At 46.3% G+C, this 23,809-nt stretch overlaps 1 protein-coding gene across 1 annotated transcript in view; it reads right to left on the bottom strand.

Moving 5' to 3' along the window:
- The window catches only part of LOC124776410 (inactive ubiquitin carboxyl-terminal hydrolase MINDY-4B), a 320,724-nt gene that overhangs the window by 51,987 nt on the left and 244,928 nt on the right, over positions 1–23,809 (bottom strand). Inside the window, exons 2-3 of the mRNA XM_047251395.1 lie at positions 11,245–11,333; positions 7,623–7,840 (exon numbers count right to left, since the gene is read on the bottom strand). Coding sequence (XP_047107351.1) covers positions 7,623–7,840; positions 11,245–11,333 — 307 coding nt within the window. The remainder of the gene's footprint in view (positions 1–7,622; positions 7,841–11,244; positions 11,334–23,809) is intronic.

Genomic DNA, 23,809 nt, shown 5'->3' with positions numbered 1-23,809 from the left:
AGGTGGATTGGTCTTAGAAGCACCATACCATGGCCCGCACGTTCACCGGATCTGACGTCCCCGGATTTCTTTGCGTGGGGAAAGTTAAAGGATATTTGCTATCGTGATCTACCGACAACGCCTGACAACATGCGTCAGCACATTGTCAATGCGTGTGCGAACATTACGGAAGGCGAACTACTCGCTGTTGAGAGGGATGTCGTTACACGTATTGCCAAATGTATAGAGGTTAACGGACATCATTTTGAACATTTATTGCATTAATGTGGTATTTATAGGTAATCACGCTGTAACAGCATGCGTTCTCAGAAATGATAAGTTCACAAAGGTACATGTATCACATTGGAACAACCGAAATAAAATGTTCAAACGTACCTACGTTCTGTATTTTAATTTAAAAAAACTACCTGTTACCAACTGTTCGTCTGAAATTGTGAGCCATATGTTTGTGACTATTACAGCGCCATCTATCACAAAGCGAACAAAGTGGTCCAACTAAAACATTCATATTTCTTTACTTATTACACGAACATGTAATAAAGAATGGGAGTTCCTATTTTAAAAAAAACGCAGTTGATATCCATTTGACCTATGGCAGCGCCATCTAGCGGGCCAACCATAGCGCCACCTGGTTTCCCCCTTCAAGCTAGACAAGTTTCGTTCTTCGTAGTTTTTTCGTTTGACGCTTATTTCATGAGATAGTTTGGCCCGGTCACGATCAATGGACCATCCTGTATATGCATACTGACGGTTGTAAGATCAACGACTCATTTGTCACGGTTATCGACGTTCAGATGGAGCTCAGGAAGCTTCTCTGTCCACCATCTGCTTTTTCTCTGCACTGCTGAGTTTAGAGGTGGCAGTGGTTGCAAAACTGATTCTATGGTACAACCATGCCCCAACGACGAGTATGTACTCCTGCTGCCATCTGAACAGGGTCGCACTGTGTGCCTGTGGGAAGCTGGATGGATGCATTGAAGGATTGCTACACTTATTGGACACCGTGTATCAGTTGTGTGTGTCTGCTTTCAGCACTGGTCTGTGGAACATTCCCACACCTGTAGACCAGGTCCTGGATCTCCGCGTGGTACAGACGCACGTCGACACATTGTGCGAGCAGCAGTGGCCAACCGAAGGTCATCCAGGGACAAAATCTGGGTACATGTTGCATAAGCTGTGCCATCAGGGACTACTGGAAGCCATCTGCTTGTAGCAGGAATAAGGTTGCGTGTGCTTTTGGCCAGGCTACCATTGTCACCACGACACCGCTACTTTGGTTTCGAAAAAGAGCTGACTGGAGAGTAGAACGGCGCTCTTTTGTCCTCGGTGATGAGAGTAGGCCTACGTCCTATCTGTATGCGAGCGATGGACGTTCACGTGTACAGCGTAAACCTGATGAGTAGCCTGTTCCTGAGTGCATCCTCCCACGACACACAGGTCGCACCTCCGGCCATGAATTGCAAATGGCGGTCACATTGTTTGTTTCTACAGCGTAAAGTAACCAGTGCCCCCTACGTTGCATGGGCTGTTATCCCCGTGCTGCTCCCAGGAAGGTGACGAGCTTTTTCAGGAGGACAATGCACGTCTACATATGGCTGCTGCTACGCAACGTGCTTTTCGTGCAACAGCTACCCTGACCAGCAAGAGCAACAGATCTCTCGCCAATTGAACACATGTGGGACATGGTGAATAGGGAAATTGCTCGTCCTCCAGAACCTGTAAGAATCATTGTCGAAATGCAACAAAGGTTTCCAGATGCTTGGGACAATCTATTACAGGATATCATTCAGCATCTTTATGATCGTTTGCATGCGGGTATACACGCCTGCGTTGCTGCCAGAAGAAGGAAGTTTGGAAATTTGTGGTAAATTCCTTTGGGACCAGACTGCTGAGATCATCGGTCCCTAAGCTTACACACAACTTAAACTAACTTAAACTAACTTACGCTAAGGGCAACACACACACCCATGCCCGAGGGAGGACTCGAACCTCCGACGGGGGCAACCGCGCGAACTGTGGCAATGCGCCCTAGACCGCGTGGCTACCCCGCGCGGGCCAGAAGAGGGTACAATGTGTGTTGATACGTCTGTTTGGGCACCCTTTACTGTCACATGTGTGTTTCATTTGGTCTGCATTTATAAAAAAAAAAATGGTTCTGAGCACTATGGGACTTAACATCTGTGGTCATCAGTCGCCTAGAACTTAGAACTACTTAAACCGAACTAGCCTAAGGACATCAAACACATCCATGCCCGAGGCAGGATTCGAACCTGCGACCGTAGCAGTCGCGCGGTTCCGGACTGCGTGCCTAGAGCCGCTAGACCACCGCGGCCGGCAGTCTGCATTTATCATGTAAGTTATTCCTACAGTGACTAACAACCTGTCGCATCATTCATTAATAAAACGACCTTGTCCTTGTTGGTGTCGCATTTTTTTTCTGGTAGTGTATTTTGTGTGCACTCTACAGGGTCCACTGTTTTACTATCTCCACTCCATTTAGATCTGTTGTAGATATCTTTGGATTTAAGCCAACGTCCTGTGTGTCTCAGTTATGTGACTGGATTTGTGATTTCCTGTCAGAGAGGTCACAGTTCGTAGTAACTGACGGAAAGTCATCTAGTAAAACAGAAGTGATTTCTGGTGTTCCCCAAGGTGGTGTTATAGACCCTTTGCTGTTCCTTATCCATATTAACGATTTTGGAGACAATCTGAGCAGCCGTCTTCGGTTGTTTGCAGATGACGCTGCCGTTTATCGACTAATAAAGTCATCAGAAGATCAAAACAAACTGCAAAACGATTTAGAAAAGATATCTGAATGATGCGAAAAGTGGCAGTTGACCCTAAATAACGAAAAGTGTGAGGTCATCCACTTGAGTGCTAAAAGAAACTCGTTAAACTTCGGTTACACGATAAATCAGTCTAATCTAAAGTTCAAAGAAAGGCAGCACGTTTTGTATTATCGCGAAATATGGAAGAGAGTGCCACAGAAATAATTCAGGATTTGGGGTGGACATCATTAAAAGAAAGGCGCCTTTCGTTGCGACGGACTCTTCTCACGAAATTCCAATCACCAAATTTCTCCTCCGAATGCGAAAATATTTTGTTGACACCGACCTACAAAGGGAGGAACGATCACCAAGATAAAATAAGGGAAATCAGAGCTTGTACGGAAAGATATAGGTGTTCATTCTTTCCGCGCGCTATACGAGATTGGAATAATGGAGAATTGTGAAGGTGGTTCGATGAACCCTCTGCCAGGCACTTAAATGCGATTTGCAGAGTATGCATGTAGATGTAGATGTAGATGTCACACTTGATGCTGTCGATGCACTACTTGATTGGTCTTCCATGTAGTCTTACGCCCCGTGGGTCGTATTGGAAAACTGTTTTTGCATCAGAGTTGTCCTATTTTCTCATTATGTGACTCTACTGACCGAGACGAGTTTCCTATACTTTATCCATAGTTTGGAGGACACACAGTCTTCACTGAACATCCTCATTTCTGACATGGTCGTATCGAGTCAGTCCGAGAGTCTATCAAAGTATTTTCATCTCCATTAGAGGAAGATTCCGTTCATATTTTTCGTACTGTATTGCCCTAATCATCCTAAATGGCTCTGGACGTACCATGGACTTGTAAATATCTCCCTTAGTTGTCGGGGAATTTTTTTGTCGCAGAGGATTACAGTGTCGTGTTTCCATTTCAGCAAATATGCTTAAACCCTCACTACGATGTCAAAAGTGACATCACTATTTGAGGTGACAGTGTTTCCTAGGTCTTGATCACTGGCTCTGGTAGTACCCTTTGGGAGTCACATTTCAGGTATTCAGACTTCTAAATACTGAGACGCAAGTGTATGTGGACAGAACAACTGAAAACTAAGCTGTGTTCAGATACGACACGCGCTAAAACGCTATATACAGGGTGGCAAGAAACAGTCTGAAAAGGTTGTTAAGCATGTTGCAGGGTAGGTTGTGCTGAGAAATAATTTAAAAAATCGATACGTTGCGGCGTTTCCGTGTCAGATAATACTGAAGTTAGCCAACGAGGCCGTTGCGGGCAAATTGAAGCGGCCCGACAGATACAATTAGTGTGAATTGTTCTCATAACGTAGATGAAAGCGCACGAGACTGCTCAGCCTTTGGCTCGGGTTCGATCCTTGCTACCGTCCCATGTCCACTCTCTCTTTCAGTTTTAGTAAAACAAACGACGAACGCATTCGGCGGCACCGTCTCTGGCGGGCCGCTTGAATTGGCGCGCGCAACAGCCTGATTCGCTAACTTCGTTGCTAATTATCTCGGAAACGGCGCCAAGGTACGGAATTTTTTTCTTAAGAGTTATTTGCCAGCACAACCTACCTGCAACACCCTTACAAGCTTTTCAGCCTGTTTCTGACTACCATGTATATTGGGTAAAAAAAAAAAAAGGGCTCCGAGCACTATGGGACTCAACATCTGTGGTCATCAGTCCCCTAGAACTTAGAACTACTTAAACCTAACTAACCTAAGGACATCACACACATCCATGCCCGAGGCAGGATTCGAACCTGCAACCGCAGCAGTCGCGCGGTTCCGGACTGAGCGCCTAGAACCGATATTGGGTAAACCCATTAAGTGCTACGGATGGGCTAAATTATTAATTACGAGTAACAGATTACAAAGTTCTAGTTTCGACCAGATAATAAGTTGTAGAAACCCGTTAGTTATTTAATAGGCTCCACATAGAGCGTAAAGCACTCTGAAACCAGTGAAATAGTTCGCATTAGTGTAGCACTTTGTCTGTGAATTGGTAAAGTTGCTTTCACTGTAGATGTTCTCTCGGTCGTTTTGACCGTTTTGTTACTTCTTACAGAAAAACACCAGCACAACTGACTACGCAGGGTGTCTTTACAGCCACTATCCATTTCTATGAAAACGCTAGTTATTTTTTCTTAACTCGTCAAATACTGGTACGTTACTGTGTGTGTCACTAAAGTCACTATCCCTTTCCATCAAAACGCTAATTTGTTTTTTCTTTTCTCTGCAGATCTGGTGCCTTCGTACAAGATGTTTAGCACAGGAGAACGGGTTTCCATTGTTTGTGCATGGGTACACGGATTGTCATACAAAGACGCCAGAGCGAAATTTAGCTGTATATTCCACAAACCATCCCCATCACGGGCACATATCCGTCTGCTAGTGAATAAATTTAAGTTTTCGGGCAGCGTGTGTAATGAGGAACGTCATGGCTGACCACGCGTATCGGCAGAAATAGTGCAATAGTTTCAAGTTGCCAGTGACAGGAAGGCATCAACTCGACGCCTCAGTGGTGAATTACATGTGCCTCGCAATACAGTGTGGAAAAGTCTACCTTTTACTCTACGATAAAGTCCTTATCACATTCAGCTTCTGTACCATTTTGAGGACGAGGACTTCGCCTGTCGTCGTGTAATGTGTTATAACCTCCTGGAATCTGTAGAGAACGAGAATTTAAGAGACAACATTTTATTCTCCGATGATGCCACATTCCACGTTTGTGGGAAAGTGCACAGACACAACAGCCGAACACGGGCATATGAAGAACCACATGAGGTATCGGAGTGGGAACGTGATGCAATGAAGGTCAATGTTTGATCGGGTATGACAAAAGCTTAACGGTATAACTCAATTTTCTTTGCCGAAAAGTCAATAACAGGAAACAGCTACTTCCTCACGTTAGAACTGTACCTTGAACTACAACTTCAGGATGGTAGCATACGAAATACAGTTGCGTTTCAGCAAGATGGCGCGCCTCCACATTTTGCACACATCGTCCTTGATTACCTGAACAGAATCTTTCCAGGGAGGTGGATAGGCAGAGAGTCACCTCGACTGTGAGCTTCCCGTTCGCCGGACCTTACTCCTTCAGACTTTTTTGCAAGGGGGTGCATCAAGTCCAAAGTGTACACTAGCGATGTGACTGGTCTGTCTGATCTACGGAATCGAATCAGAGAAGCAGCAGGCCACGTTACGGCTGAAATGTTAAGTTCAACATTTCGTTCCACTACTAAAACATTTAGTATGTGTTTCGACCTAGATGGCGGTCATGCAGAAGGGCAGTAGAATATGTGTAAAACTTCACAATAAAATTGATTTTTCAGTCACTGCCTTCCTTCATTGAAATGGATAGTGACTTGGCAACCACATGGAACTACACACAAAATTGGATGTAAACTTTCCATACTGGTATTATACTTTTCTACGATGTATAATATCTGCATAATACGCGAGTACAAAACTGTAGGCCGGCCGGAGTGGTCGTGCGGTTCTAGGCGCTACAGTCTGGAGCCGAGCCACCGCTCCGGTCGCAGGTTCGAATCCTGCCTCGGGCATGGATGTGTGTGATGTCCTTAGGTTAATTAGGTTTAATTAGTTCTAAGTTCTAGGCGACTGATGACCTGAGAAGTGAAGTCGCATGGTGCTCAGAGCCATACAAAACTGTAGTCAACAAGAAAGCACAACACACTGGGACCTGTACAGATGTCGCTATTTCCGCTTTGGAGCGATGGCACTGCTTGTGCAGTGGAACGACGCTCCACTTGGGTCTGTGTTAAGTATTAACGAAGAAACGAGGCCTTCCAGCCCCAAGTTAAGCCCTTAGGCTGCAGACGATTGAATAACACCCTGTCCGGGCAGACCTATTAATGAGTGGTATCCCGACCTCACGGAGCTACATATGGACAATGGATTGCGAGACAGAACTCTGAGGTATGAGCATCGATTTGCTGCGAATTGCTGAAATTTTCACAGCGAGAAGAAAAGCATAGTGATAAAAACTGAATAGTTTTCTCAATGCTATTAAAAAATGGCCTCCAGGAGCCACGGACCTTGCCTCACTAGGGAGGCATGTGTGTCTCAAGAATACACACATTGTGTGTGCGTGTGTGTGTGTGTGTGTTTATGCGAGAGCAGGGAGGGATGGGAGCGGGGAGGGACAGCAGTCTTTTCAATACTTGCAGCAGAAATAATCTGGATGACTGACTGAGTTGACTGTGTAACATTAACCACTACTTTTACGTTTACATACGTATTCTGCAGACCACTGTGAAGTGCATGGCAGAGGGTACTTGGCTTGGTACCATAAGTTAGTTTCTTCTTATTCCAAATGCGTATGGGGTATGTGAAGAATAATTGCTTAAAGGACTATTTGCGTGCTGCGATTAGTCTAATCTTGTCTTGACGGTCCCTTCGGGAGCAATACGTATGGGGATAAAGAACATCTCTAGATTCTGTTGTTAAAACTTATTCCTGATACTTTGTAAGTTTGCGGATAACGTAAAAGCTTAGAGGTAAGTGTTGCCATCTGTTGCTGCGTACGGGAACTATCAAAATTGACATTGGTCTCACCCCTAAGGAGTGAGACCAACATCAATTTTGATGGTTCCCGTACGCAGCAACATATGGCAACACTTATCTTTAAGCTTTTAAATTTGAGGGTTCGTCCGTTTTTCTGCGGATGTCCTTATATGATTGCATGCTAACAGACAATCAGTGTCAACATGACGCTGCAGAACATGGCGGCTAAGTTTCTAGTTGGTATCAAATATGGCGATGTGTCTTCTAGTCTATGTTGTCGATACGTATAGTGTGGACGTGGCACTCACTCGTCGATCTTGCGCTGCGCGTCCCTGGGCGCGCTGTCGAACAGCAGGTGCTTGATGACCTGCGCCTGCACCACGCTGAGCAGCCCGCCCGTGGTGCTGCGGGCCGCCACCAGCCCGAAGCCGAGCGGCTGCTCCGGCTCGCGGAACACCAGCCCCGAGCGCAGCCAGTCGGTGCGCGGCGGCACCAGCGCAGACCCGAACGTCACCTGCCGCAGCGTCTGCAACCGCCGAACACTCGCTGCTACACGCGCACCAGCACAAGCTGCGGCAGCTGTTAGGAAGCGTTCTGTGCACTTTTGATCTTGTTTTGAGACCTCCATCTGATTTTTTAAAATAATGTAGGTACATATCTAAAGTTTTATTTTGCGCATTTCTGAAAATCATACCCGGTAGATGGCTTCCCCTTTTGCCCGGGTGCGGCAATGTAACTTCCTCATTAGAGAGGCGCGCCATTCAGGCTGTAGCGGTCGTAGCGGGGCGGTCGTGGTCTCATTCGACAGTTGTAGTTCTAAAATGTTGTTTGTTCTCTTCCAGGTCAGACACAATCGCGCGTCGGAACAGAGAGGAATGTGCGTTTGCCATCGAGGCCTACTTTTCGAACAGCTGCTCTATGATTACAACCCAGCGAGCCTTCCAAAACCCTTGAATGTAGTCCAGCTGGGCCGTGTCCCGGGCCGGTAATCAGTTGTTACATGGACCGTGCCCCGGACTGGAAATCAATAGTTACATGTGTTACTACGTTCAGACAAATCGTGAGTACGACGAGACGAAGAAATGGAGTCTCTCGGCCCATGGGATCACGGGAGAACATTGAGGAAATGAGAGGTTCCGTCTTGCAATCCCCACGACGTTCTGCGCGCAGAAATACGTTTGCCCTTGGACTTTCCGATCGTTCACCGAGGCGAATTCTTCACGATGACCCTCATCGCCATCAGTATAAGTTGACAATTGTACAGGACCTCCCCGAAAGCTACTAAAGTTATCGGAGGAACTCATGTTCGCACTTCTCAAAAACGTTTCTGACGCAATTGTTTGTTTCAGTGATGAAGCCCATTTTCGTTTGACTCGATGCATCAACAAGCAGAACATGCATTGGTGGGTCGACACCAATCCCCAAGACTTGCGTCAAACGCCTATGCAGTCATTTGTATAAAGTCACAGTGTGGTGTGCAACTTCCTCAGCAGTTTCCCTGGGTTTTTAACACAATTGGGTCAGAGTGACAGTGACTTCAGACCGTCATGTTTTCATGTTGGAGGAATTTTTTTCCACTACTTGATGAACTGGACTTACGGTGCATTTGGTTCCAACAGAACGGAACAACAATCAAACTTCAAGGGCATCAATGACTGTTTTGAAGGAACACTTCCCTGACCGCCTACATCAATATGGGCCGGTTTGGAGTGGCCAGCCCGCTACCCGTGTTTGGCCCCTTGCTTTTTTTTGTTAATAAAAATCTTGCGTATATGTCAACCGTCCCAGGACGCTACAAGACCTGAAGGCCAACATCTGGGCAGAAATTGGCGTCATATTCACTGCTATGCTAGTAAGGTTCATGAGAAACGCCAGAAATCGGCTTATTTTGTATTTGGGTAATGGAGGGGTCGCCACCTACCTGATACGATTCAAAACTGTGTAAAACAAAACTTCAGATATCTGCCTACATTATTATACGTTATAAACAGTCACAGCCCTACAACATTTCCTTGGAATACTCCCAAAACAAGCTTATGCTGTGTACTGTGTCACTGGTACACAGCGATGTGCACCAGAGAGAGTTACTTTCCAGGCACTCCAGCTGTGGCGCCACACCGATTTCCAATTTGTTGCCGCTTGGATCGCGCTAACAATATGGGACCGCTTTATGCTTCTGCTACAAGAATGTCAAACGGCCAGATGCATCCGTCGCCAGTGATATCAGCTGCTGCATCCTACATCCTTCTGAATCTGCTTACTGTATTCATCTCTTGGTCTCCCTCTACGATTTTTACCCCCCCCCCCCCCACTCCCCCACGCTTCCCTCCGGTACTAAACTAACGATCCTTGATGTCTCAGATGTGTCCTACCAACCGTTCCCTTCTATGAGGTTGTGCCACAAATTTCTTTTCTCCCAATTTCTATTCAGCACTTCCTTATTAGTTAGATGATCTACCCATCTAATCTTCAGCATTCTTATGTAGCACTACATTTCGAAAGCTTATATTCTATTCTTGTCTAAATTGTGTATCATCCATGTTTCACTTCCATGCATGGGTACTCTCCATACAAATACTTTCACAGGACTTTCTGACTCTTAAATCTCTACTCGATGTTAACAAATTTCTCTCCTTTAGAAACGCTTTTCTTGCCATTGTCCGTCTACATTTTATTTCCTCTCTACTTCGACCATCATCAGTTATTTTGCTGCCCGAACAGCAAATGTCATCTACTACTTTAAGTGTTTCATTTCCTTGAACGGAAAAAATATAATGAAATTATTATTCAGGGACCGAACTGAGCAGTCCCGCCAAAGACTTGTATGTTTGATAATTATCTTCAGTATCAACGCTCAAAGTTGGTACATAAAATTAACAGAAGTTTATTATACATCTAATGTTGTGTTGTCTCTGTTAATGTATTTTTTGTGAAACAGATAATAACAAAGAGAAAGAGGGGCTGGCCAGTACTTACCTCAGCTCAGTACCGCCGAAAGATACACAAAACAGAACAGAACAGAACAGAACAGGTAAGTACTGGCCAGCCCCTCTATCTCTTTGTTAGTATTTGTTTCACATCTTTATATGAGATTTTCCGCTAATCATTTAATGTAATTTTTGGAATTCTGTATTGACATACAGTTGTGAAGCGTGCAGGCCAGCCACCTAGCACAGCAACTAAATAAATAACGGGAGATGGAAGTTGCTTGTGATGTTGGGCATCGCAAGGTTATGATGGATACGGCGTATCACATCCGTCGCTTCGTCTCATCAATAATAACAAGTACTATCTGCTAGGAAGACCTGAATCCAGTCACAAATGAGGTCCGATATTCTGTAAGCTCATATTTCGTTCACTAAACGATAACGTGGAGTTGTATCGAATGTCTTTGGAAAGTGAAGGAACACGACATCATCTTGCGCACCAGTGTTTACGACGCTCTAGAGAGAGAGAGAGAGTGAGTGAGTGAGAGAGAGAGGGGAGTGTTTCATTGTGCTTCACAGGTTCTCTATTTATGGAACCCATATCAATTTTATAGATGAGATTTTCATATTGTGTGAGCATGAAACATGTTCCACAATTCTGCAAAAGACTGACGCCAGCGATGTAGGAATGAGAAATACGGGTCACTCTTTCGTCTATCGTTGTAGCAGTGGACATCACTAACCTTTTAAAAGTGCGAGGCATTCTTTATTACGAATTTGATTAGCGAGTAAACATATCGTGAATGAGAGGTTACATGTCTAACTCCTTGAAGAGAACGAGATGGTTGTGGTTGGCGCTAGGCATTATTCTCAATGCTCGCTTTTGTGCCAGCAGTGATTTATTTCTGTGTGAATGTTACCCCTCTAAGCTAGCTCATTCTGTGAGTTAATAGCGTCGCGCCAGCAGTTACTCGCTACTCGCTCCACACTACTCGCTACTCACCACTGCCTCCTCCGGCGTGATGGGCGTGCCGCCGGTGACGGGGTTCTTCTGCAGCACCAGCCGCTGCTTGCGGGCGTACATCACCCTCTCTGCAATAACACGCCACCATTACACATCACACAGCGCACAGAAAATAGCATGCACTTCACATTTTACATTACACGAGTCCAAAGTTTCGGAAAGAGAATGTTTCAATAAAATTACGGCAATAGGGTCTAAATTGATGATCACTTTGTGAACTAACACAACTATTGTTTATTATGAGAGTTATTAACTTTTTCAGCTCTACCGGACCTCACTCGGCATACTGATTTTCCGCTTTGGCACCAGTGTCGGACGACGTCCGACGCTACGTTTTGTTACTTTGAAACTTTCAATCGTCGACGCGACCGAGTGAACGCAGTCGTATGTAAATTGAGAGTAAAAATGGTTCAAATGACTCTGAGCACTGTGCGACTTAACTTCTGACGTCATCAGTCGCCTAGAGCTTAGAACTAATTAAACCTATCTAAACTAAGGATATCACACACATCCATGCCCGAGGCAGGATTCGAACCTGCGATCGTAGCGGTCGCTCGGCTCCAGACTGTAGCGCCTTAGAACCGCACGGCCACTAAATTGAGAGTAAGAATGAATTTTTCTCAGATTGCAATTGAATTATCTTCAGTTTTACTGTAACGGGATGTGTTTCGAGGCTTGTAGCGTCGTATTCAGGTGTGTCCACATTAAAGACTAACGATAAGCCAGTGAAAATGAAACGCAGGGTGTTCATAAAGTCCCGCTATTATTTAAAAAAAAATAGTTTTAGATTTAGTTAGTTTCATGTTCTGTGGATCATTTTGCATCATAAATCGCAATGATGTGGAACGAATCATTTTACATCCACATCGCAATTTTTTTGTAACCATGGTAATAGAAATTCCTGAACAGAATAGAAAGAGTTGTCAAGGAGAAACTTTTTCACTTTGTTTTCAAAGTTTAATTTGCTGTTGTCAGACATATCACTGGCTAAGTTGCGGGGATAGTTTCTCTGAAAGGGCACGGACAACTTCCTTCCCCGTCCTTCCCTAACCCGGGTCCCCTCCTGCAAATGAACCATCCAGCCATCTGGTATTGTACAGACATCAAAAAAAGTCTTGCATCTCCTCGGTTCCGAGAGTTTCGGAACCTGTACAGAAAAGTGGAATAGAGATCAACATAAACATCATTTCCGCCCTTTTTATTGCTCATTGAAACCACACTTTGCATGTTGTACCAACATACAGCGAGACCTTCAGAGGTGGTGGTCCAGACTGCTGTACCCACCGGTACCGCTAGTACCCAGTAGCCCGTCCTCTTGCATTTATGCATGCCTGTATTCGACGTGGCATATTATCGACAAGTTCATGAAGGCGCTGTTTGACCAGATTGTACCACTCCTCAATGGCGATTCGGCGTAGATCTCTCAGAGTGGTAGGTGGCTCACGTCGTCCATAAACAGCCCTTTTCAGTCTATCCCAGGCGTGTTCGATAGGGTTCATGTCTGGAGAACATTCTGGCCACTCTAGTCGAGCGATGTCGTTATCCTGAAGAAAGTCAATCACAAGATGTGCATGACAGGGGCGCGAATGTCGTCCATGAAGACTAATGCCTTGCCAAAATGCTGTCGACATGGTTGCACTATCGGTCGGAGGATGACATTCACGTATCGTACAGCCTTTACGCCTCTTTCCATGACCACAAGCGGCGTATGTCGGCCCCACATAATGCCACCCCAAAACAGCAGGGAAGCTCCACGATGCTGCACTCACTGGACAGTGGACAGACGATTGTCTGGTTGAAGGCATATGCTACACTCATCGGTGAAGAGAACGTGATGCCAATCCTGAGCGGTCCATTCGGCATGTTGTTCGGCCCATCTGTACCATGCTGCATGATGTCATGGTTGCAGGCCGGCCGCTGGTGGACGAGCGGTTCTAGGCGCTTCAGTCTGGAACCGCGCGACCGCTACGAACGCAGGCTCGAATCCTGCCTCGGGCATGGATGTGTGTGATGTCCTTAGGTTAGTTAGGTTTAAGTAGGGGACTGATGACCGGAGATGTTAAGTCCCATAGTACTCAGAGCCGTTTGTCATAGTTGCAACCTTGGACCTCGCCATAGACATCGGGAGTGAAGTTATGCATTATGCAGCCTATTGGGCACAGTTTCAGTCGTAATACGACGTCCTGTGGCTGCACGAAAAGCATTATTCAACATGGTGTCGTTGCTTTGAGGGTTCCTCCGAGTCATAATCCGTAGCTAGCGGTCATCCATTGCAGTAGTAGCCCTCGGGTGGCCTGAACGAGGCATGTCATCGACAGTTCCTGTCGCTCTGTACCGCCTCCATGTCCGAACAACATCGCTTTGGTTCCCTCCGAGACGCCTGGACACTTCCCTTGTTGAGAACCCTTCCTGGCACAAAGTAACAATGCGGACGCGATCGAACCGCGGTATTGACCGTCTACGCATGGTTGAACTACGGACAACACTAACCGTGCACCTCCTTCCTGGTGGAATGACTGGAACTGATCGGCTGTCGGAACCCCTCCGTGTAATAGACACTGCTTGGGCGGGTTTAGTAACATCAAAAAAATGGTTCAAATGGCTCTGAGCACTATGGGACTTAACATCTCAGGTCATCAGTTCCCTAGAACTTAGAACTACTTAAACCTAACTAACCTAAGGACATCACACACATTCATGCCCGAGGCAGGATTCGAAGCTGCGACCGTAGAGGTCGCGCGGTTCCAGACTGAAGCGCCTAGAGCCGCTCGGTCACCAGCGGCCGGCTTAGTAACATCTGTCAAAGGGATTGTGTCTATGATACAATACCCACAGTCAACGTCTATCTTGAGGAATTCTGGGAACCGGATTATGCATAACTATTTTTGATGTGTTTAATTAGGTACGTCTTTGGTCATTTTGAACAGCAATGGATTATGCATAACAAACTTCATGAGGGAATAAATATATTGTGAATCAGTAGTCAGAATGCCCAGCTTCTTAAATAGGTGTCTACAAGACGATCGTGGGCGAACACGACATGTTATTCTTACAGCACGTTTTAGAGTAATGAAGTCTTGCTATCTTAAAGATCAGTTAACCTTGAACATTATTCCATATGGCATAATTGAATGAAAGTATGTAAAATTTGTCAGCTTAATATATATGGTGTCTACAATTAAGGTAAGGACGACCAACTGATGACTTTAGTGCGGGTGCGCATCACGCTCGAACTCGCAGAAAGATCGACGAAATGCCGCGAGTAGTGAGGATAATGAGCAAGCGGCACTACGTTAGCTGTATGTGGATAAGTTGAAAATCTGGATCTGACGGGGGGTGTGCTAGGGTAGTTCGCGCAATTGCGACGACCGCTGTATATAGATGGCGCAATGGTCACCGCAACTTTCTAATAAACAGGAGACCTGGGGTCGAGTCCCAGTCCAGCAAAAACTGCCAACTTTCTCCTTTGTTTTAAGTCAATGCCCACTGGCAGATGATGTTATTAATTCCTTTGTGTCTTGATATGTCAACTTACTGGTTTGTCTCTGGCCAAGATTTGCAATGGTTGTAAGTGCAAATGTGGCTGAAATAAGTGGTTTTTAGGAGTCACAAAACGCGATTTTTCCAGTTTAAATTCTCATCAATATAGACAGCTAAAACTTTTGAACTTTCCACCCTACTTATTATTCCCTCACCATGTTTTATGATTTGTGTAGTACCACTAGATGTGTAGAACTGAATATGATGTGTCTTTTTAAAATTGAGACTGGGACCATTTGCAGAAAACCTTTCAATGATACTTTTGAGACTATAGTTTACCATTTCTTCTGTTTCTGTATGTATGCTCAGATTGATTTCAATACTAGTGCCACCTGCAAAATTCAGTCTGGAACCGTGCGACCACTACTGTCGCAGGTTCGAAGCCTGCCTCGGGCATGGGTATATGTGATGTCCTTAGGATAGTTAGGTTTAAGTAGTTCTAAGTTCTAGGGGACTGATGACCTCCGCTGTTAAGTCCCATGGTGCTCAGAGCCATTTGAACTATTTGAACCATCTGCAAAAGAACTAATTCTGCTTGTTGTATATTAGACGGAAGATGGTTTACACACATGAGCAGAGATAGTACCTACGATTGAGCTTCGGGAACCACATATTTGATTTCTTCCCAGTCAGAATTGTGGTGTCACCGCCAGACACCACACTTGCTAGGTGGTAGCTTAAATCGGCCGCGGTCCATTTAGTACATGTCGGACCCGCGTGTCGCCACTGTGTGATCGCAGACCTAGCGCCACCACAAGGCAGGTCTCGATATACGATAGAGCACTCGCCCCAGTTGTACGGACGACATTGCTAGCGACAATACGGACGAAGCCTTCCTCTCATTTGCCGAGAGACAGTTAGAATAGCCTTCTGCTAAGTCCATGGCTACGACCTAGCAAGGCGCCAATTGTAACAGTGCATGTATCTTACGAGTCGCATTTGTATAGTCAAGAGAGATGTATCACAAGGAGTCATTAAAGTTAAGTATATTCCAAAGCTACTTATTTTCTTGATAGCAGTCATAACGTATCTTGTTCCAGAATTCACGCCCGTCTGCGTTAGATAGCGTGCCTATCGGCCCCCTCAAAATAACAATGTGTCGGCACTTCTGTCGACACATCATTTGGCGACGCGGCTTAAAGGAAACGTGTTCTTTCTGATTGCTTACATTTATTTGTGTCATGGCTTCGCCAGATGTACTGTCCGAATTTTATCGCTTGCAGAATCAGCAGACGCAGGCGTTATTGGATGCCCTTGGACAGCTCGTCCAGGGTCAACGTGCCATTCAAACCAATGCGGCAGCCGCCGCTTCACCGCTACCGCAGCCACAACTCGCAGTTGCACCGCCTTTTCGGAACTACGACGCGGCGCACGAATCGTGGCCAGAATGGTCCCGACAGTTCGCCTTCCATCTAGCCGCCTACAGAATTCAAGGTAATGAGCGGCAGCCGTTTTTGCTTTCTTGTGTCGGTGTGTCCACCTACCGTGTGATAGTGAAATTGTTTCCCCGATGCGACGTAGCAACTCTGTCCTACGAGGAAATTTTGTCTGCTTTAGATGCCTATTTCAAAGAAACAGTTAATGTGGTTGCAAAACGGTATACGTTTTTTCGTACAAAACGTACGGCCGGTCAAACTAATAGGGAGTGGGTAGCAACATTGCAAGGACTTACTAGGGACTGTGCCTTTGACTGTGACTGTGGCCTTTCTTATTCAGATACAATGGTGCGTGATGCAATTGCACAGAACGTTTCTGATGTTCGCATACGGGAGCAAATTTTGAAACTAGTAAATCCCTCCCTTCAACAAGTGATAGACATATTGGATAGACAAGACACACTTGACTGTGCTCAGGAATCTTTTGAAACTTCGCCAGCCGTGTGTAACATTAACCGGCCCGCTGGACGCGCTGCGCGGCCCGGTAACCGGCCCTCGCGTACTTCGACGCAGCTGCCGCCGCGCGCTAAGCCAGGTGTGCCGCGCCAGCACACAAAGGCAGTGAAATCATGCCCGCGGTGTGCTACTAGACATTCGCGTGAACATTGCCCGTCACGCCAAGCTATTTGCTTTTTCTGCAATAAGAAAGGACATGTTCAAAGTGTTTGCCAGAAAAAGCTCAGATCAGACACTCTTAATCATTCCAGGCCCTTTGCTTCGCGCCGGAATCGAACCAAGGACACTCAGGCTCGTGGACCTTCGCCCATGGACATTCATGTCGTTAACTCCACTTCGTCCAGTGACACTTTCTCTAACAGTGCCTGTGTTCGTCCCACAAAAACTGTGCGTCGACGTCGCCGGCAATCACGTCAATTAGCAAGTGATTCTGTACCAGTGTCTGTTCAAATTGCACGCGACAGTCGCTCTTGTCGTCAGCAGGACAATAAACTTTTTGTAGATTTGGACTTTAATGGCAAGGTCATACCATTCCAGCTTGATACCGGAGCTGCAGTTTCATTGCTCAATCACGACACGTACAAACAACTGGGCAAACCTCCGTTGCGTTCCGCAAATGTTAAGCTAACCACATATTCAGGACAGAAAATTCCTGTGTTAGGACAGTGCAGCCTTCTTGCAACATACAAGGGACAAACGAAACTTGTGTCATTTTACGTTCTTCGTTCTTCTACTGCAGTGAACTTGTTTGGTTTAGATTTATTTCAGTTGTTTAACATGTCTATTGTAAATCAGGTCCTATCAGTGAATCAAACTGTGCCTTCAGACAGTGTTTCTCGTCTCTGTGATGAATTTGCAGACATTTTTGCACCAGGCTTAGGTTGCGCTAAATACTATGAAGCACAAGTGGAACTGAATGTAAACGCGCAACCGCAATTTTTCAGAGCGCGCAATGTTCCCCACGCATTGCGTGATGAGGTCGCCGGAACATTAAACGATCTAGAATCACAAGGTGTGAGGGGATGTGCGCCATGCCTCTTCCCTTTCAGCTCCGCTTCATCGCTTGCGCCGTCCAGGTGTTCCGTTTCTCTGGACGACGGAATGCGAACGCGCCTTTCGCCAGTTGAAATCGGCGTTGCTTTCTAATACTTGTCTCACGCCATTCGATCCCCAGAAACCCCTTTTGTTGATGGTAGATACATCGGATTTCGGGATCGGTGCTGTGCTTGCGCACAAAGTTGGCTCCCATGATCGCCCTATTGCCTTTGCGTCCAAATTGCTCTCGTCTGCGCAAAGAAATTATTCCCAGATAGAGAAAGAAGCTTTGGCTCTCGTGTTTGGTGTTACTAAGTTCCATGATTTCTTGTATGGTCGTCACTTTACCATCATCACAGACCACAAACCTTTCACATCGCTTTTTCATCCGACCAAGCCTGTACCTCCACGTACAGCGCAGAAATTCATTCGCTGGTCTATTTTCCTCTCGCAGTACCGCTACGATATCTTGTATCGGTCCACTGCTAAGCACGGAAACGCCGATGCGTTGTCCCGTTTGCCTGTTGCTGAGGATAAAGCATTCGATTCTTCCGAACTTGCTTGCATGTTCATTGATTCGGAAACCGATGAAGTGGTCGAATCGTTTCCGATTGATTTTCGTCGTGTAGCTACAGCCACAGCTGCTGACCCTGTCCTTGCTACTGTTTTGCGTTTTGTTGCTACGCAATGGCCTTTGTCAAAGTCTCGGATCGAGGATCCGTTGGTTCGCAGATTTTTTGCTCACAGGGAGAGACTTTTTGTTCGACGTGGTGTTTTGTTGTTGCGTTCTGATAATGATCAGTCCAGAGTCGTGGTCCCACGTTCGTTACAGTCCTCTGTTTTACGGCTTCTTCACCACGGACATTGGGGTATAGTGCGAACGAAACAACTTGCTCGTCAGCACTGTACTTGGTTCGGAATCGATGCTGCGATTACGAATACGTGTTCTTCTTGCATGGCGTGTGCCGAACAACAATCCGCACCGCCGCGGAAAGTCTTTGCATGGCCAAAAGCCACTTCCCCTTGGCAACGCTTGCACATTGATTTTGCTGGTCCATTCTGGAATGCTCGATGGTTGGTTCTGGTCGATGCCTTCAGTAATTTTCCTTTTGTTGTCCGGATGTCTTCCACGACGTCCTCCGCCACCATCCAAGCGTTGTCTGCTATCTTTTGCATTGAAGGTCTTCCGCAGACTATTGTTTCCGACAATGGCCCACAATTCATGTCCGCAGAATTTCAGTCATTCTGCTAGGCCAATGGTATTCAACATCTGACATCCGCGCCGTTTTCGCCTCAGTCAAACGGTGCCGCTGAACGATTGGTCCGGACTTTCAAGTCACAGATGTTGAGATTGAAAGAGTCGCATTCTCGGGAGGACGCATTGTTGCTCTTTTTGTCTTCGTATCGCTCTCAGCCCCGAGATGGTCGCTCGCTGGCTGAGTTGCTCCACGGTCGTCCTCATCGCACCTTGATGTCTTTGCTGCATCCGCCGCATCAGGTTCCTGTGCAGCGGCAGACTCCTGCTTTTGCTCCAGGCGACGTTGTATTTTATCGCAACTATCGAGGTTCACGGCGTTGGCTCGCAGGGCGCATTCTTCGCTGCCTCGGCCGCGCGATGTATTTGGTTTTGGAGGCCTCTGGTGAGGTGCGTCGGCATCTCAATCAGCTGCGCCTCTGTCGTCGCACGGGTTCTGCCGCTCCCCGTCTGCTTTCAGCGACGGTGCCGTCCGGTCAGCGCCCTGGGGACCCATCTACTGGCTCGCCTCATCCCCAGGTGTTACCGACGATCCTTCCATTTTGCCCCATGGCGACGCGCCGCCGCCGCCGCCTGTTCTCCAGCCGGCGCCGCCCGCATTCGACGCTTCGCTGTAGCCGCCAAGCGCCTCCCTGGGTCACGCGCCGCCGATCGCTTCCCGTGACCAGCCGTCCTCCGCCATGGACCTCTTGCCCGCTCCGGACCACATGACGTCATCGCGCGTCGGGTACCCCGACGCAATGGAGGTCGACCCTACGGCCCCTCCTGTCTCATTACGGGCGCATACACCGCATGTTGACGTGCGCCCTGGACTAGGTTTTCAGGCGTTTCCTAGATCCCCTCGGACCGAATGGCTGGGTGCGGGTGGCACAGCCTCGCCTGTTGTTAGGCTCCCCACCTCATCGCATACGTCAACGTGGGGTCCTCCCCACGGCGGGCGGAAGCCTTATCCCACGACCGTTCGCCGATTTGCGGGGGAGGAATGTAGTGTCACCGCCAGACACCACACTTGCTAGGTGGTAGCTTAAATCGGCCGCGGTCCATTTAGTACATGTCGGACCCGCGTGTCGCCACTGTGTGATCGCAGACCTAGCGCCACCACAAGGCAGGTCTCGATATACGATAGAGCACTCGCCCCAGTTGTACGGACGACATTGCTAGCGACAATACGGACGAAGCCTTCCTCTCATTTGCCGAGAGACAGTTAGAATAGCCTTCTGCTAAGTCCATGGCTACGACCTAGCAAGGCGCCAATTGTAACAGTGCATGTATCTTACGAGTCGCATTTGTATAGTCAAGAGAGATGTATCACAAGGAGTCATTAAAGTTAAGTATATTCCAAAGCTACTTATTTTCTTGATAGCAGTCATAACGTATCTTGTTCCAGAATTCACGCCCGTCTGCGTTAGATAGCGTGCCTATCGGCCCCCTCAAAATAACACTGTGTCGGCACTTCTGTCGACACATCAAGAATAACACCCCCAGACTACATTGGTTAAAATTACTAAGTACAAATTTCTGCATACTTTTCGTCAGATGTGGCGTTATCCATTGATTGGCTGTACAGTCAATCCCATAAAGCTTCAGTTTATCTACGACAATACTGTGATTCACAGAGTCAAATGCCTTAGATAGGTCGCACAAAATACAGACCGGCGCTATTGTACTGTTAAGTGCTCATAAAATTTGATGAGTGAACATGTAAATGGCATTCTCAGTAGAACAATTCTTCTGAAATCCACACTGTGCAGGACACTATTAGAGATAGAGAATCATGTTTTACTGTAAAACATTTAGCACCTTTCAAAGTTTTTTCATTTGTCCTTCGTTGCAGATTTGACTTGATGTGCATAAAAAAGGCGACAGATGGTGTCATCTGGTGTGCAAAATTTAAACCTGTGACAACGGTACTGCGGTATTACCAACGCCAATATGGGAGGGTACCACCAGCAAAAACAAACATAATGAGTTGGTTAAAAAAAAAAAAAAGGCTGGCAGTATCAAAGACCTTCCTCGACTTGGACGTCCTCCTTATGTCTCAAGCATGTTCTGACAGAGTGCAAGCTGCACTCCAACTTCAAATTTTCGAAATCGCAGAAAACAAGATCAACTGTCCGTGAAGTGTTACATAAGCGGTTACACCTATTGCGTACAAAATGCACATGGTCCAAACATTGCAACCAAATGATCGTTCTCTGCGGTATGCACTCGCGTGATTCACGCTCGCCTCCATAGATGCTCGCACTGACTGCCTGAAAAAAGTGCCTATTTTCAGATGAAGCAACATTCCACATTTCTGGCTATGTGAATCTGCCACAACTTTAGGATTTGGGGTTCCGAAAACCCACATTACACACGTGAAAACAGCCGTGATAGCTCGAAGCTTAATGTTTGATATGGCCCAATGCACGATGGGGTGACAGGGCCATTTTTCTTTGCCTAGAAAGCCATAACGGCAAATGTTTAACTGGACACGCTCAAACAGTTCCTGCTGCCACAACCTGGAGAGCTTCAGCTGTCCATCATCATCCAGCGTTACGGTGCGCTACCCACATTGGAGTCTGTACGTGAGGTTTGAGAGTTGGGTGGTTCGCTATGATCCCACCGCATGGCACCCGCGGTCTCTCGACGTCACGCCATTACGATCGCATATCCAGAACGCCAGTCAATGGTGTTTATACCATTCGTGCACGAATCAATGAAACAGGCAGAACTGTTGATACTGCAATAGTGACCCCTACATGCGAAGAACAGGCATGTCGCCTTAATGTTCTACGAGCGACTAGTGGAGCTCACAGTGATATTCTGCCATAACAGAAAAAAAACCTTTGAGAGTTGCTAAACGTTTTACAACAAACCACGGTGCTCTATCTCTAATAGCTCCCAAGTTATGATATTTTGATATGATAACTGGATTTTATGGACAACCTATACAATTACGTTACTTATTGATTATGTGTTAACAAGCGTGTGTGTGTGTGTGTGTGTGTGTGTGTGTGTGTGTGTGTGTGTGTGTGTGTGTGTATGTATGTGTGTGTGTGTAAGTCGTACGAATGCAAATTTCTAAAAAAGCCTCAGTCAGGTTCTATAAGTAAAGTGTTGTGGAAATCTATATAACAGCCATACGCGATACACTGAGGTGACAAAAGTCATGGGATACCTCCTCAAATCGAGTCGGACCTGCTTTGGCCAGGCGTAGCACAACAGCTCGACGTGCCGTGGACTCAACAAGTCGTTGGAAGTCCCCTGTAGAAATGTTGAGCCATGCTGTCTCTATAGCGTCCATAACTGGGAAAGTGTTGCTGGCGCAGTATTTTGTGCACGAACTGACCTCTCGAATACATCCCATAAATGTTCGACGCTACTCATATCGGGGGATCTGAGTGGCCAAATAATCCGCTCGAACTGTCCAGAATATTCTGACATTGCGCACTGTCATCCATGAAAATTCTATCGTTGTTTTGAAACATGAAGTCCATGAATGGCCTCAAATGGTCTCTAGCTAGCCGAACATAAACATCTCCACTTCACAGCATTCCAGCCCAGAACGTTATGGAGCCAGCACCAGCTTCCACAGTGCCTTGTTGACAACTTGGATCCATGGTTTCGTGCGATTTGCGCCAAACTCGAACCCTACCGTCAGCTCTTACCAACTGAAATCGGGACTCATGTGTCCAGGGCATGGTTTTCCAGTCGTTCAGGGTCCAACCAGTAGGGTCACGAGCCCAGGAGAGGCGCTACGGGCGATGTCGTGCTGTTGGCAAGGTTTTACAGGAGTTCTAAATATAGCGCGTACTTCAATGCGAGATGCTTTTAATAATTACCACAACGAAATTCTGTCTCGAAATCTGGCAGAAAACCCAAAGAGATTCTGGTCATACATAAAGTACACCAGTGGCAAGACGCAATCAATAACTTCACTGCGCGATAATAACAGTGTAGTCACTGATGACAGTGCCACTAAAGCAGAGTTATTAAACACGGTTTTCCGAAGCTCCTTCACCAAAGAAGACGAAGTAAATATTCCTGAATTCCAATCAAGAATAACTGCCAAGATGAGAAACATAGAAGTAGATATCCTCGGCGTAACAAAGCAGCTTAAATCACTTAATAAAGGCAAGGCATCCGGTCCAGATTGTATACTAATTATCACAACGAAATTCTGTCTCGAAATCTGGCAGAAAACCCAAAGAGATTCTGGTCATACATAAAGTACACCAGTGGCAAGACGCAATCAATACCTTCTCTGCGCGATAATAACAGTGTAGTCACTGATGACAGTGCCACTAAAGCAGAGTTATTAAACACGGTTTCCCGAAGCTCCTTCACCAAAGAAGACGAAGTAAATATTCCTGAATTCCAATCAAGAATAACTGCCAAGATGAGAAACATAGAAGTAGATATCCTCGGTGTAACAAAGCAGCTTAAATCACTTAATAAAGGCAAGGCATCCGGTCCAGATTGTATACCAGTCAGGTTCCTCTCACAGTATGCTGATAAAATAGCTCCATATTCATACAACCACTCGCTCACAGAAAGATCCGTACCTAAAGACTGGAAAATTGCTCAAGACACACCAATACCCAAAAAGGGGAGTAGGAGTAATCCGCTGAATTACAGGCCTATATCACTAACATCGAATTGCAGTAGGGTTTTAGAACATATACTGTATCCGAACATTATGAAGTACCCCGAAGAAAACGATTTATTGACATACAGGGTGTTACAAAAAGGTACGGCCAAACTTTCAGGAAACATTCCTCACACACAAATAAAGAAAAGATGTTATGTGGACATGTGTCCGGAAACGCTTAATTTCCGT

Source organism: Schistocerca piceifrons, chromosome 2 (assembly GCF_021461385.2).
Source record: "Schistocerca piceifrons isolate TAMUIC-IGC-003096 chromosome 2, iqSchPice1.1, whole genome shotgun sequence".
NCBI classification, from domain to species: Eukaryota; Metazoa; Arthropoda; class Insecta; order Orthoptera; family Acrididae; genus Schistocerca; species Schistocerca piceifrons.
Note: the sequence above shows the minus strand (reverse complement) of the source record. Positions and strands in the feature narration are given on the sequence as shown.